At 47.2% G+C, this 14,714-nt stretch overlaps 1 protein-coding gene across 1 annotated transcript in view; it reads right to left on the reverse strand.

Moving 5' to 3' along the window:
* LARS2 (leucyl-tRNA synthetase 2, mitochondrial) overlaps positions 1-14,714 on the reverse strand; it is a 101,351-nt gene that overhangs the window by 66,913 nt on the left and 19,724 nt on the right. Inside the window, exons 4-5 of the mRNA XM_040994335.1 lie at positions 8,125-8,216; positions 6,517-6,577 (exon numbers count right to left, since the gene is read on the reverse strand). Coding sequence (XP_040850269.1) covers positions 6,517-6,577; positions 8,125-8,216 — 153 coding nt within the window. The remainder of the gene's footprint in view (positions 1-6,516; positions 6,578-8,124; positions 8,217-14,714) is intronic.

A 14,714-nucleotide genomic window follows, 5' to 3' on the forward strand; every position in this document is an offset into this window, starting at 1 on the left:
CTGAATCTGCAAGAGTGCCGTCTGCTTTCACAAATGTCATTTGCATTATTCATTAGCTCATACTGGGCAGGACGGTGGGGTGGCTGGGTCTGTACTCTAACTATGCAAGAACGCTTAGGAGTGAGATTGTTCCTAAGATTTTTTTTTTTTAAAGAAACAAAAGAGCAGACTTAACTGAATTAAAAATTGAGAATGGAGGGTACTGGGACCCAGAAATCCACATTTTACCAAACTCTCTTGGTGATTCTGATGCTTGCCAAAAGTTGAGAACCACTGGTATAAGCAATCAGCCTTACTCCACAGGGCAACAATCTATGAGACCTCACAGATGCTGCTTCCCCACATAGAGCTCACTATAGCCATGCAACCCTAATTTGCAATTCTATCAAAGGCTGCACCTGGCTGACGTATAAGGTGTTCTTGTTTTCTAAGAACTTTGAGGAATGAGAGCATTGTTCCCCATCACAGAAAGCATTGCCTTGGAAGCTCAGAGGGGCGCCATGCGTTAATTAACGCCAAGCCTTATTATCACCAAGAACCAGGCTTCCCACGTGGACCAAGACCCAGTGTGTCACAAGCATTTAGCGAGCATCCAGTCAAGCAATTCTATGCCATGAGGCCGAGGGGCGCTCCTGGATAGGGTCGCCCCACCAGTGTTACAACTCCTGCCTGGGACTTGGAAGGAAAGAAATGACTTCTGTGAACAGCAACATTACTGGGGAGCCCCAGGACACTTCTTTTGGATGCCCCAGAAGCTATTCCTGGCTGAGGCCTCACTTGGGAGGCAGGGAGCAGGTTCGGGTCTACATGAGGCCCACAGCATGTGTGCCATCTCTTAATGCCTAGCTCAAGTGGCTAAGCAGCACTCCTGAACACTGACCCTTTAGCCCGGGTGGCAACCTTCTCAGGAAGGTCAGCTGCCAAGTCAGTGTGGCTCAAACAAAGGTACAGCCTTGTGTCCCTCCCAGCTGCCAGGCCCAACCACAGGACCATGTGTGGAGTGAAAGGTTAATTCCCCGACTCAGAGAGAAGCAGGAACCTGGAGCCCAAAATATGCCAGACAGATGGCTTCACCTCTGCCGGGACTGGAGAAAGGCTTTGGAGAGTCAAACGCTCCAAGGCTTGTTATACGTTGTCACGGCAACCTTCGCTTCCAGCTCTCATCACGGGAATCTTCAGGACCCTGTTTTGATTTGCAGGCACTCGTTTGCCCCCTGAGTTCTTTTTTGTTTCAGGCTGTTTTTTGAATTCTTTGAAAATTAAAAAAACAAGCAACAACAACAATAAAACACCCAAACATTCAAAAAGATATCCTTCATTATTCTGGAGGTCCCACTGTTTTTCCTCCCGTTGCTCCTCTGCCTGGAGTGCCAAGGCAGCCAGGGCCTTGAAGCAATGATCACTGTCACTCTAGCTCTGAAAATACTGTCCAGCAGGAAGGAAGGACACAGTGTGTGTGTGTGTTTATGGAAAGAGTGTTTTGTGCTCAAACCACGGGAACAAACCCGAGGGTGGGAAAGAAAAGGCTTTTAAAAAACATGGCACCAGGAAGTACAGGCAAGCAAGCTCCCGGTCTCCAAAGGTACTTCTAACATGAGCAGAAAGGGGTGCAAAGGTGCATTGCATGAAGTTAGCACTGTCCTCACTATAAGCTTTGTTTGATGTGACAGTGGAACTGAGAGACAGACAGACAACATCCTTCATATCTCAGTGACAGATGCCAGACTGGGGAGAAACAGCAGCTAGCAGATCTGTCCTGGGGGTTGGATCGCCAGGAACCCTTCAGCAGCCATCCCGTTTTTCACAGGCTGAAAGACACGGATGGACAAAACTTGGAAGAATTCAAAGTTACCAAAAGCTCTGTCCAGGTAACGATTCTGGTACAGCTCAGCTCTGCTACGGCTGCACTGCCAACCACTTCCGTTCACCCAGTACCCGCTCTACCACTCCACTGTCAGCACACACAGCTGGCAAGGAGTCGAAAGCTGCATTTTGAGTTTGTTTGGTGGACAAAAGCCTCAGGGGGGAGTAATTCCTGTATTTCACTGGCACTGACATGGGCAAACCAGTCACTCATGTTACTGGAAATCAACATGTCCAGAAGAATGGATATAGACAACAAGGAAGAAATCCCATACGGGAATTTAAAACTCAGTAAAAATGAGTACAAATAAAAATTTAAGATCTTCAGGGGCCAATATGATGGCTCAATAGGCTAATCCTCCATTTGCAAATGCTGACATCCCATATGGGCACTGGTTCATGTCCCAGCTGCTTTATTTCCCATTCACCTTGCTGCTTGTGACCTGGGAAAGCAATGGAGGACAGTCCAAAACCTTGGGACCCTGTACCCATGTGGAAGACCCAGAAGAAGCTCCTAGCTTTGTATTGGCTCAGCTCTGGCCATTGTGGCCATCTGGGGTGTGAACTAGCAGATAGAAAATCTTTGTCTCTCCTCTCCATGATCTGCCTTTCCAATAAAAATCAATAAATCTTGAAGAACATTTTTTTGTAGTGCTGTGGCCCAGTGGGTTGCGCCAACACTTGCAACTCCAGCATTCTGTATCAAATGCTGATTTGAATCTTAGATCCTCCATGCCTGATCTGGATTCCTGTTGATGCACCTGAGAATCAGTGGATGATGGCTCAAGGACTGGAGTCCCTGCATCCCACAGGGGAGATCCCCACAAAGCTCTTGGCTTCAGCCTGACCCAAAACCCTGACTGATGCAGTCATCTGGAGAGTGAGCCAGTGAATGCAAGATGGATCTCTCTATCTCTCTCTACCACACACACACATACACACACACACACACACACACACTTTGCCTTTCAATTAAATAAATATATGAATCTTAAAAAGAAAGCTCATCACAATAGGGACCCAGAAAACAGCCAACTCCTGATCACATCACCAAGGGAAATAAAGGCAGTGGAATTAATCCAAACATCACGGTTGTACGGGTTTGGGGATTTCTCAACAGCACCATGAGCAAACAATAAAGCCTTTCTCTGGCAGAGTCTGCAGGCTCTGCTTTGAATCCTACCTGGTACAGACATTTTACTACTTCTTCTACTTGTCCAAATTCGAGGGGGAACTTCTAGGGACTACCTGAGGTAATGATGCAAGAATTCCTGACAAAAACCAGGCCCCAGAATTGATTTCAATTCAAATTCCTTGCCAAGTCCTGGCCCTGAAGCAGCAGAGGTCCAGAGCGCCAATGAGTAGGTAGCAGCCAAGCTGGAGCCGTACCTCCCTCAACCGGCTCCGGCACACGATGCAGAAGCTGTCATTTCCCATGAGCAACTCACAGGGCTGCGGCTCGGGCCAAGGTCACACTCATCACAGCCACCTGCCGACCCAGGAGAGGACACTGCGGACCTCACCCTCTCCTTGGAAAGAAGCTGCCAACTGTGCCATCAAGCAGGTGCTCCCCAAAACAGTCATACCTCCTCCTCTCTCTTTGAACAGGCTGCAATTTCATTCCCTTTGGACTTGTCCCTCAGTAGGCGTTCAGCTGCTCAAATTTCTTACTTTCCTTCCCCACCCCGAAGAAGTCAGTGTTGGGAAACAACACTTGAAAAACTGGAATGCAGCACCGTGTTAGAAGAGGTTACGTGATGACTTCTGATCCACAGAAATGCACCACGTCGGAAGGGCATGTGTGTATACGCACACACACACACACACACACACACTCTCTCTCTCTTTCTTTGTAATCCAGAAATCAAACCTTTCATATAAAAAGATGAGAATGTAGCTTAAGAGCTGAAAAGTTCATACACAGCTTCCCAAGAGGCAGGACTGATGCCAGGGCTCAAGTTGTAAAAGTGGCTTTCTCTGCGCCGCTTTCTTTTTATGATGTACTGCTCACCACCAGCTGGCCAATCTGGCTTCTTCAAGGAACCTGGGAAGCTGTCTGCAAAGGAGCTCCATCTGCTGCATCAATAAACGGTTCCTCTATCTCTCGTTTGTTCTGCCTCGCCTGCACTAAATAGAGTGTAAAGAGGTAAGCAGAAAACGGCATTTTTGGACAAGATGGCGTCAAATTTGCTTCATTTACTCATTAAAGTGACCCACAGAATATAAAGATGGCAGCCAGGGGGGCTTTAGAGGGTTGTGCCAATAATGGAAACAACAGAAGGTGTCGTCAACATGCCAGAAACACCAAGGAACTTCAGCAGATGGGCCTAGGGTGAAGCAAAGTCCCATAAGCCAAATGGCACCTTCCCCTGCTAAGAACTGGGGGGGCATCCTGAGAAGCAGGGCTCTGGCACCTCCACGCCAAAGGGTGGGATCTGGATGGTGGGTTGGGCTGATGCAAAGTCCACAAGTTGCACACAGGCAGCACCTGAAGCCGTCCATCACAGTCGGTCACAGCTGGGGCACCAGACTGAAGAGAAAGATACACCAGCCTAGCAGATTTCTAGATTCAGATGGAAGTCAATGTCCCAGAATCACAAGTTTCCCCTCCCCTGCTGGGCTGACTGTCTCGGGAAATGCAACACACACACACACACACACGCCCACAGGGCATGCACAAATAAGAACACAGCACTCCAAACTCTTAGGAGAGGTTTACGCTCAGGAAGCTAACAAACATGCTGAAGATCATCTCCACTTGTGTTCAAGAAAATTGCTGGTCATGAGCCCAGCACAATAGCCTGGCTGCTAAATACCTTACTTTGAATGCGCCAGGATTCCATATGGGCACTGGTTCTAATCCCAGGAACCCCACTTCCCATCCAGCTCCCTGCTTGTGGCCTGGAAAAGCAGTTGAAGACGGCCCAAAGCCTTGGGACCCTGCACTCACATGGGAGACCTGGGAAGCTCCTGGCTTCTCGCTTCAGATTGGCTCAGCTCCAGCTGTTGCGGCTACTTGGGGATTGGGGAGTGAATCAAAGGACGAAAGATCTTCCTCTTTGTCTCTCCTCTTCTCTGATTTTCCAATAAAAAGTAAATAAATCTTAAAAAAAAAAAACAGGCACAAATACCTTCACTTTCCCAAGTTCCCTAAATTTAGAGGAATGACTCCAAATAAATTAAAAGAATGTTTCTCCCCTTTCATGCCCATCTCTTTAATTTGATCATTAACTGTATCAGTGATACACTAAAAGAAGAGAACAAGCAAAGGTTGAAAAGTTTTCTTAAATGGATGAAAAACAAGGAAATAGACAAGACACTGGGGAGCTGTCACCATTAGTATCAGGCAGTGGGAGGAGACTTCCATTCTGGGTATTTAAAGTAATTACAAAGCAGATACCACTAAAAATAGATCAGTGATGACACGAGAATAATGCTGCAAGTGAACAGAAACAGGACGTTGTGTGTTAGAACAGAAAAAGCACTTGGTTGTCACAAGCCGTCTACATCAGAGGAAAGGATTGTTTAAACATTATGAAAACAGAAGTAATTCATGATTTGGTCAAGGTAGAAATTTCTAGGCTTCATACAAGTATGCTAAAATAATTGTAGCTAAATAAAAAAAGTAAACCATAAAAAGATCAAGATGGAAATACAAAAGTATTTACAGATCCCAAAGGCAGTCTTTCCAAATATTTGGTTGCTGATAATGCCTCACTAAAAAAAAAAAAAAACACAAGGCAAATGACAGATTGAGAACAAATATTTGTAACAAGATAAAACTTACTAAGAGGAGGACAAACATATCCTACCTATGAGGGCAAAAGTTATGATTAGATCGCTTGCACAAACATCCTTGATTCACTCATTAGACACATAAAACAACTACCACGAACAATAAGAATATAGGGGCCGGCACTGTGGTGTAGCTAGCTAAGCTGCAGCTTGCAACGCCACCATCCCACATGAGCACTGGTTCCAGTCCTGGCTGCTCCAATTCTGACCCAGCTTCCTGTGCTAACGTGCTAAGCAGCAGAAGATAGCCCAGGTGTTAGGATCCCTATACACCCACACTGGACACTGACATGTATGTCCTGGCTCCTGGCTCAGCCCCAGCCTGGTGGCCGTTTACAAAGTGAACCAGCAGATGAAAGATTGGTTTCTCTTTCTTACAGTCCCTCTGCAGCTGCCTTTTCTTTCTCCATAGCTCTATCTTTCAAATAAACAAATAAAATCTTAAAAAAAAGAAAAGAAAAGAAAAGGAACATTTGCTGGGGGGAGGAGGAGGTTTATTCCAACGCTTTACATAAATGGTCAATCAGCTAATGAGCCAATCATCTAAAGGCAAAACTGACACATAGTCACTTCTACCAAAAAACCCAACAGTCCTCAAAGATTATTAACGAGAGCAAGAGAGGGCCTTGTACAAAGCTTCGGCCACACATAAATCATAGCCAACCATGAAGCTAAGAAGTGAACTCTTTTAACTCCACCCCACAGAAGACTTTGCTTACAGGTGAATTATCCACACAGGGTGTTTATTTGTGGAGTGCGGATCCTGCTCTCCTTCCTGCCTCCCTCCCTCCCATCCCATCCCCTGCCATCAGGACCTGTCTGAAGACAATGACCTTGCAGGGGGAAGGGCTGACTTACCCTGTCCCAGCTGAACCAGAGCCCCAGTTCATCAAGCTGCTTCCTCATGTGCTTAATGTTACTGTGAAACAAAGGAAACAAAGTTTGGTCTTCAGGGAGGGTTAAAGCCATAAACAAATGACATTTTGTGAAGTCTGTGAAACTGAAGAAGTGTAGATGACAAAATACAATCTGCAAGAATCCATGGATATGGGTCAAGCTACAGTAAAGCTGGCAAGAAAAAAACTAGAGAAACTTAACAACCTTCTCTCTTTTTGACACCCTAATGCAAATATTCCAAGGAAGAATAACTTAGTCAATGACAAAGCATCAGAATGAGCATCAAAAACCCTCTCTGATATTTCTTTGACAACAATACAGTACGGGGCCTGCCATGATAGTCTAGTGGCTAAATTCTTGCCACAGGATCCCACATGGGCACCAATTCATATTCTGACTGCTTCCCTTCCCATCCAACTCCCTGCTTGTGGCCGGGAAAGCAGTTGAGGATGGCTCAAAGCCTTGGGACCCTGCACCCAAATGGGATACCTGGAAGAAGCTTCTGGCTCATGGCTTTGAACTGGCTCAGCTCCTGCCATTGCGGCCACTTGGAGGGTGAACCAGTGGACAGAAGATCTTCTCTGTCTCTCTTTCTCTCTGTGAATCTGCCTTTCCAGTAAATAAATAAATAAATCTTAAAAACAAACAAAAAGTAATACAGTATGTTGGGGCTGGCATGATGGCTCAGCAAGCTAATCCTCAGCCTGCAAATCCTGGGATTCCATAAGGGTACCAATTTATGTCCCGGCTGCTCCACTTCCCATCCAGCTTTCTGCTTATAGAACAGGAAAGCAGTGGAGGATGGCCCAAAGCCTTAGGACCCTGCACACACATGGGAAACACAGAAGAAACTCCTGGCTCTTGATCAGCTCAGCTCCAGCCATCACAGCCACTTGAGGAGTGAATCAGTCTCAGGTGAAGATTTTTCTGTCTGTCTTTCTCTCTGTAAATCTACTTTTCCAATAACAATAAACAAAAAATACAGTATGTCAAGTGGCATACTATATGCTGGCATGGTGGCATAACATGCTAATCCTCTGTCTATGGTACCAGCACCTCATATGAGTGTTGGTCTGAGTCCTAGCTGTTCCACTTCTGATCCAGTTTTCTGCTGCTAGCCTAGAAAAGCAGCAGAGAATGGCTCAAATCCTTAGGACCCTGCACTCATGTGGGAGACCCAGAGGAAGCTCTTGGCTTTTACTTTTGGATCAGCCCGGCTCTGACCATTCTAACCATTTGGGGAGTGATTCAGTGGATGGGAGATCTATCTATGGCTCTCCAACTCTGTGTAACTTTTCAAGTAAAAATGATATATATATATATCATATATATATATTTAGTGTGTGTGTAAAAGAAAAACACACTATGCAAATATTTTTAAAAATGAATGGAATAAGGAATGAATGCCTTAATTTTCTTTAATATATATTTCCAGGTATATATTTTGTTCCAGGTATATATTTTGTTCTGCTTTCTATTTCTCATATGCAAGTTACTTTTTTTTTTTTTTTTTTGCTTTTTGTCCTGGTTTTTGCATTCAAGTAGTTGAATCTGCCTGCAAATGTGTACCTCTGCGTCCAGCTTCCTGGATGTAGATTTCTCTCGATCGCAGCATTCTCTGCCGGCAACCCGAATGCATCCCAGCCCATGGGATTGATGACCTGGGTGGAAAGAGAAGTGTTAGCCACGGCAAAGACCCGAAGCCCATACCATATTCCCCTGTGGGCCCCAAAGGGTATTCTCTCATCATCTTCCTTTTGGATAATTTCAAACTACACATTCAAGAGCCAGCCAAGATATAAGCAGGGTCCTGAGGGGCTTCCAAAATGTCCACTTGGTGTCAGAAGTCCCCAGCGAAGGAGCTGCTTGCTAAGGCCTCCCAAGGAAGCCCCTAGATATGCATGGTGATAACCAGCTAAACTTAACCAACATTCACTGGCCCATTCAGTTCATCAGCCTCAAGCACCACCTTTCAAAAGTGCTGATATGTGTGTGTGTGTGTGTGTGTGTGTGTGTGTGTGTGTGTGGTGGGAGGGCTACGTGCATGGATTCTCAGCACTACACTAAGTCCTACCGCACAGCGCTGCCCTAGACATGCACAGGTGACTTGACAGTCCCAGCTCTCTCTGGGTCGGCTCTCTGCCTCACGACCTGAATGCCTGAGTTCAGCATTACTCAGCATCCTACATGAGCTTGTCCCAGACTCCGCAGTTCTGCTCTTCTTCTCCCTCTCTATTCCTTCTACAAAAGCCATGCGCCTTGAGAGCCTTCTCTCTACTCCTCCCAGAAAGCCCCCTTCCCTCTGCTAGAAGGAAGAGGACACCAAGACAGGGAGAAACCAACATGGAAATATATTCAAGAATATTTGAAACCAGACAAAAGTTCACCTTGGGACCAAGCCCTAGGCAGTATTTATACTAATTTCTGGGACTTCCTACACATATTTTTACAAGTATTCATTAATATTATTGTTAATCATGGCATTTTCCTGTAAGATATACTTCTTCTCTGAAGAACAGAAACTCTCAAAATCTTAAAGCTTAAGGAGACTTCTGAGATCTGTCCTCCACCCACCCCCTGGTACAAGCAGTTGTAGTTCAGCAGGAGTAAGAAGCAATAAGTACTGCCCTTGCGAAGGCCAGGCAGTAAGGTTTTCTTTCTTCAAATGGACGACCAGTTGCAGCTGAGTGGGCAGTTTCGCAAGCAGGTTCTCTCACCCCAACTTAGAGCCAGGAAAATGAACAAAGACTTGGCCATGGCCAAGAGGAGAGCCTCGGAAGGCCTAGTTTCTAGCTCTGGGAACTTAGTCCCTGGCCTTCTCTGAAACTGACTTGAATCACAAAGTGACAGGCTCTGCTTTCCAATTGGGTTTCTAAAGTCTCTCATGAGTGACGATCGAACCAGGAGACTCAAGAATTCTAGAAGGCAGCCCAATGTGGCTAGACATCTTCCTATCAAGCTGCTGGTGCGTCAGCTTCATGGGCTGCACACCCTTTGGCTCCTGTTCCTTTGTTTTGAATTTTGATGTAGATACGCAGGAAGGGGAGTGGGGAGGAAGGCAGAAAAAGGAGAGAAAGCTAGTTCCCATCCATTGGTTCACTTTCCAAATGCCCTCGATAGCCGGGAGCCAGGAATACAAATTGGTCTCCTGCATGGGTGGCAGGAACTCAGTCACTTGAGCCATGGCCTGCCGCCTGCCAATGTCTGCAGTAGAAGGAAGCCAGAGTCAGGAGCAGAGCTGAGCGACTGTCCCATGCGCTGTGCGATGGTACACAGGAGTCCCAACCACACCAGCACCTGGTCCTCCTCTGGCTTCTCAGTCATGCAGTTCATGTTCATGCACACATCTCTGAAATAACGATGGATGCTCAGAGGCAGTTGCTGGCGTCTGAGCCACATGTTTCGCAATGGGACATCTTAGACGAATGAGGTGGGTCCTGGTGGACATCTGGCATAGTGGTTAAGGCAACTTCTTGGGAGGGCCTGATCCTCGTCCAACTCCAGCTTTCTGCTGAATGTCTACCCTGTGTGGGGCCAGATGACGACTCAAGCATGTGCCAGGCACGTGGGAGAGCTGGATTGATTTCGCTGCTCCTGGCTACAGCCTAGCTCAGTCCCAGGCACTGTAGGTATTTGGGAAGTCAATCAGTAGCTCTTTTTTTCTCTCTCTCTAAAATAATAGTTTCAAAAAAGAGAGCAGTCTTGCTTTTTCTCATAAATGACCATTTCTCCAAGTATCAAATACATATTTATTGAAGATAATCCGGGGAATACAGAAAAATCTTTAGAGGAAAATAAGATTCATCCATAATTTTATCACACATTCATACATAGTTAAATGTGGCATTTCTATCCAATTTTTAAGAATTGAGATCATACTATTTGTGTATATATATTTTTCAATCTCTTTTTCACTCTACATTGTATCAATGCATCTTATTAGTGAGTAGAATGGTCTCTTATATTTAACTTTTCCTAAAAGTTGTTTCCATTTTTCACTAGCACACACACAGACACACACAAAGCTGTGAATTTACATTTCTAGGTGCAATTTTTTGTGCATACATCTAACATTTCCTTGGGGAAATTTTCTAGAAGCAGAACTGTTATTTTAAAAGCATATGAAAACCTTTAAGAATTTTGACAGATACAACCAAATGGCACCTCTAGAACAGCTTAGCAAATCACACGTCCACCTTCATGCCCAGGGCAGGCCCTGTCTCTCCACAGGGTCCCGTGAGTCCTCCCACTGGCCTCTCACTAGCCACTTCCAAGGCAAAATGTCCCCAACTATACTCCTCTTGCAATCCCAGTCACCAGCCGAATTCTCATCCATGGCCCTGATGTAGCAGTAACTGCAGGGTAAATAGGCATACCCCTCCCAGTGCCTGGAACCTCCTGCTATAGAGCTGTACTTCCGTTATGTATGATTCCTACTGGGCTTTTATCATCTGGTAGAATGTTTCCATGGAAAGAACTAAGGGCATCCATCTGGCGTCAGAGCTGCTCTAACTCTTCCGGTCAGTGAACAAGAAATGCCAATCAGGCATTGCTCTCCAGGAACCTGCGTGGCTTACAGGCAAAGGTCTTCTCACTAGCCACTAGCTTCTCACAAGATCACACACTGCAAAACTGCTGTTTTGGATCCCAGCAGTGGGATCCAAGGCACATCCACTTATTCCAAGTTTCAACAACAAAGCAGTGATCTTGAATTGTGAAGGACTCTACACCAAGACATATGGATGCACCCAGCCCAGCCCCAGCACCTAGTGATGACAGCACTTGGAACTATCATTGCAGTACTGCAGGGTTAAGCTGTCATCTGGCACTGGTTTTAGTCCAGGTGGTTGCTCTAATTCCAGCTCCCCACTAGTTCTTCTAGAAAGGCAGCTGAAGATGTACCAAGTGCGTGGGTGACTGCCACCCATACAGGCGACCCAGACAGAGTTTCAGGGCCCTGATTTTGGCCTGGCACAGGCCTGGGCAGATCTGGCTGTTGTGACCATCTAGGGAACAGACTAGCAGCCAGAAAATCAATCTCCCAGCCTTTCTCTTTCTATAGCTGCCTTCCCCCCCTCCAAAAAAATGGGATAACCTGCTGCTGTGGTAGCCATCTTCTATGCCCCCAGCCTGCAGCCTCTCACAAGATCACACATTGCCAGTTCCCTTGCCAGGGAGAATTTCAGCCCTGTCCCTCGTCAAGCTCATTATCTGCACAGATCCTCCTCCAGGCTTGTTCTTAAGGAGGGTTACTTAGGACAAGGCTCTGTGGAAGGCCACATCAGCCACTGCAAGTCCCTTAGAAATAGAGGATGCAGCTGGAAAGGAGAGAAAGGTGCCCAGCAGCTGTCCTTGGCTGCCTAAGTGGTGGCTCACAGGAGGTGCTCTGACGGAAAGCAGCCCAGCACCTCCTGCCACAGCCGGCTGCACCAGGGCCACTCCCTTAGCACAAAGCAGCCTGGGCAAGGACATCTCCCGCCTGCAGACATGCCATGCTGGAGCTGGGTGGTGGATCTCACACCATCGGGTGATAACCCGGGTGCTGAGTCTCTAGCTTCCCACGCCTCTGATTCTGCATTTCTAGGGCTTAGGAAGTGGGGAAGTCAAGAAAGCCCTGCAGAGCTGATCAGAGACCCTTACAGTTTCTACCCCCGTCCTCCTCTGAGCTCACACTAGAGAGATCCCTTTATTTTCTTCTCTGATGTTTTCCAAACTACAAAGTACAGTGCAAGTTTATCTGCAGAAGGAGGAATTGTGGCAAGGCCTGGCCCCGGCCACTGCTCCGCTCCTTGATGCAGCTGTTCCTTTGTGTCCCTGCACCTTCTTCTCACTGCAACCTACTTATATGAGCACAATGACATATGCAGGAGAGCTTGCTTTCTTTCCTGGCAGCAGCGCCTACTGTACACATTAATTTATGGCTAACTTCCCTCCTTTAGCATTCTAGTGCATTTGTGTCTATGTGTGCATGTGTGTGTGCCCTTAAAACCTTTAGTTCTCTGAGTAGCTCTATTCTGGGCAGTCTTAGGAGCCAGATCAGACAGATCCCACCCCGGCTGGGACCTGTGGTCCCTGCTCCTTTTGCCAATGTGTCAGACGCAAAGTGTTATTATTATCCTCCCCAACAGCTTCTGCCCACCATGTGAGCACCCTGCAGGAGGTCCTGGTGAGGGACTGAGACACAGACCAACCCCCAGCCAGGACAGCAGGTGCCTGGACTCATCACCAGGCAGCTCCAAGGTGTCAAAATGTGAGGGGACACTCCCTTCCCTCTGCCTCTCACCTTACAAAGAAAGATGACCTGGGGAGGGAGGATGGGGACACGGCCATGTTGGCAAAAACCCAATCCCCAGTGGGTTTGGCACTTCCAACACTGTCCTGGATTCTGTGATCCATGGACACAAACAAAACCTCCCTCTGGCTGAAGCCCCTCTGGGCTGGGTTTTCAGACCCTGAGCGTCAAGAACCCTGACTGGAACAAACAACCTTATGGAGACGACTCCCTCATGACCAACGCTCGATCCACGCACACACGATGCCCTCTGTACTCAATACGGCGTGTCGTGGTCCTTTCTTTCATTTCCAAATGCTGAGAATCTGTGCCGGATTCCGAGGAAGTTCAGCAGTGCCTGCTTGGGCAACACCTGAGTGCAGCCTCCCTAGGGCTTCTAATTCTATCAGGGGCCCTTGCTGGCAGGATAATGGGACTGTTGTGTAACTGCTCCAGGAGGCAGGGGAAAACTTAAGTACTGCTTGATTTCTTTGATGGGACTGCCAGAATGGCACCCACTCAATGCTTCTTCTGCCTCTTGATCTGCCTGTTATGGGCAGTCCATATTTTTCAGTTAAGCCAACAGCACAGGGCCTGTTACCAAAACACCAGTCTGCATTTACATAACAGATTTAGATTTATTCATGTCTGTTTTCAGATGGAATTAACATGAATTAACATAGTCTCGGTTCACAAAGTTACCCAAGCTGTCTGTGACAATTAAGTGAAAGAAATCTTAATATTTCTTCCTCTTTCATTTCTTACCAAAACTCAGCAAAAACATTCAGCCCTGGGCCCGGCGCGGTGGCGCAAGTGGTTGAAGGTCCTCGCCTTGCACCCCCGGGATCCCATATGGGCGCCGGTTCTAGTCCCGGCAGCCCCGCTTCCCTTCCAGCTCCCTGCTTGTGGCCTGGGAAAGCAGTCGAGGACGGCCCAAAGCTTTGGGAACCTGCACCCGCGTGGGAGACCCGGAAGAGGCTCCTGGCTTCGGACCGGCATAGTATCGGCCCGTTGCGCTCACTTGGGGAGTGAATCATCGGACGGAAGATCTTCCTCTCTGTCTCTCCTCTCTGTATATCCGCCTTTCCAATGAAAAAATAATAAAAATAAATCTTTAAAAAAAAAAAAAAAAAAAAAAACATTCAGCCCTAAAGAGAGCCCAGAGGACCCTGAGAGGAAGGCCTTATTGCATCTTTTTTTTTTTAAAGATTTATCTTATTTTTATTGGAAAGACAGACATACAGAGAGGAGGAAAGTCAGAGAGGAAGACCTTCCATCGTTGATTCACTCCCCAAGCGGCCACAACGTCTGGAGCCGTGCAGATCCAAAGCCAGGAGCCCAGAACCTCTTGTGGGTCTCCCTCTTGGGTGCAGGGTCCCAAGACTTTGGCCCATCCTCAGCTGCTTCCCAGGCCACAAGCAGGGAGCTAGATGGGAAGTAGGGTGGCTGGGATTAGAACCGGCAACACGATATCCTCCTGGGCTTGCAAGGCAACGACTTTAGCCACTAGGCTACTGCGCTGGACCCCTGCATTGTAAAAGGGGAAGGATTCTCTCCACCCGTGGCCAGATCACACCCACCTGGGGCCCTGGGAGTCAGATTTCCAGGCAATGGCAGGCGGGACCCACGGCTCCTCTGCCATGGGTTTCCAAGGGCCCAGTGATTAAGTATAGCATTCTTTCTAGTGCTGCCATGGAGAAAATCAGACAAAGGCCTACGGAAGGATACTTGTCTCATCCCCAGGCAGCAGATTCTCTTCTGACCAAGTCCTTGCAGCCCATTTACAAGCAAGACACCGTATCAGGTGCTTCCTTTGCCAGTCATGCTCTTATCTTGGCCTCCAAAAAGCAGATGAGATCAAATGCTTCCATTCTGGGTGTGTGTTGTA

Source organism: Ochotona curzoniae, unplaced genomic scaffold (genome assembly GCF_017591425.1).
Source record: "Ochotona curzoniae isolate NIBS_2020 unplaced genomic scaffold, NIBS_Ocur_1.0 contig_908, whole genome shotgun sequence".
Classification (NCBI taxonomy): domain Eukaryota; kingdom Metazoa; phylum Chordata; class Mammalia; order Lagomorpha; family Ochotonidae; genus Ochotona; species Ochotona curzoniae.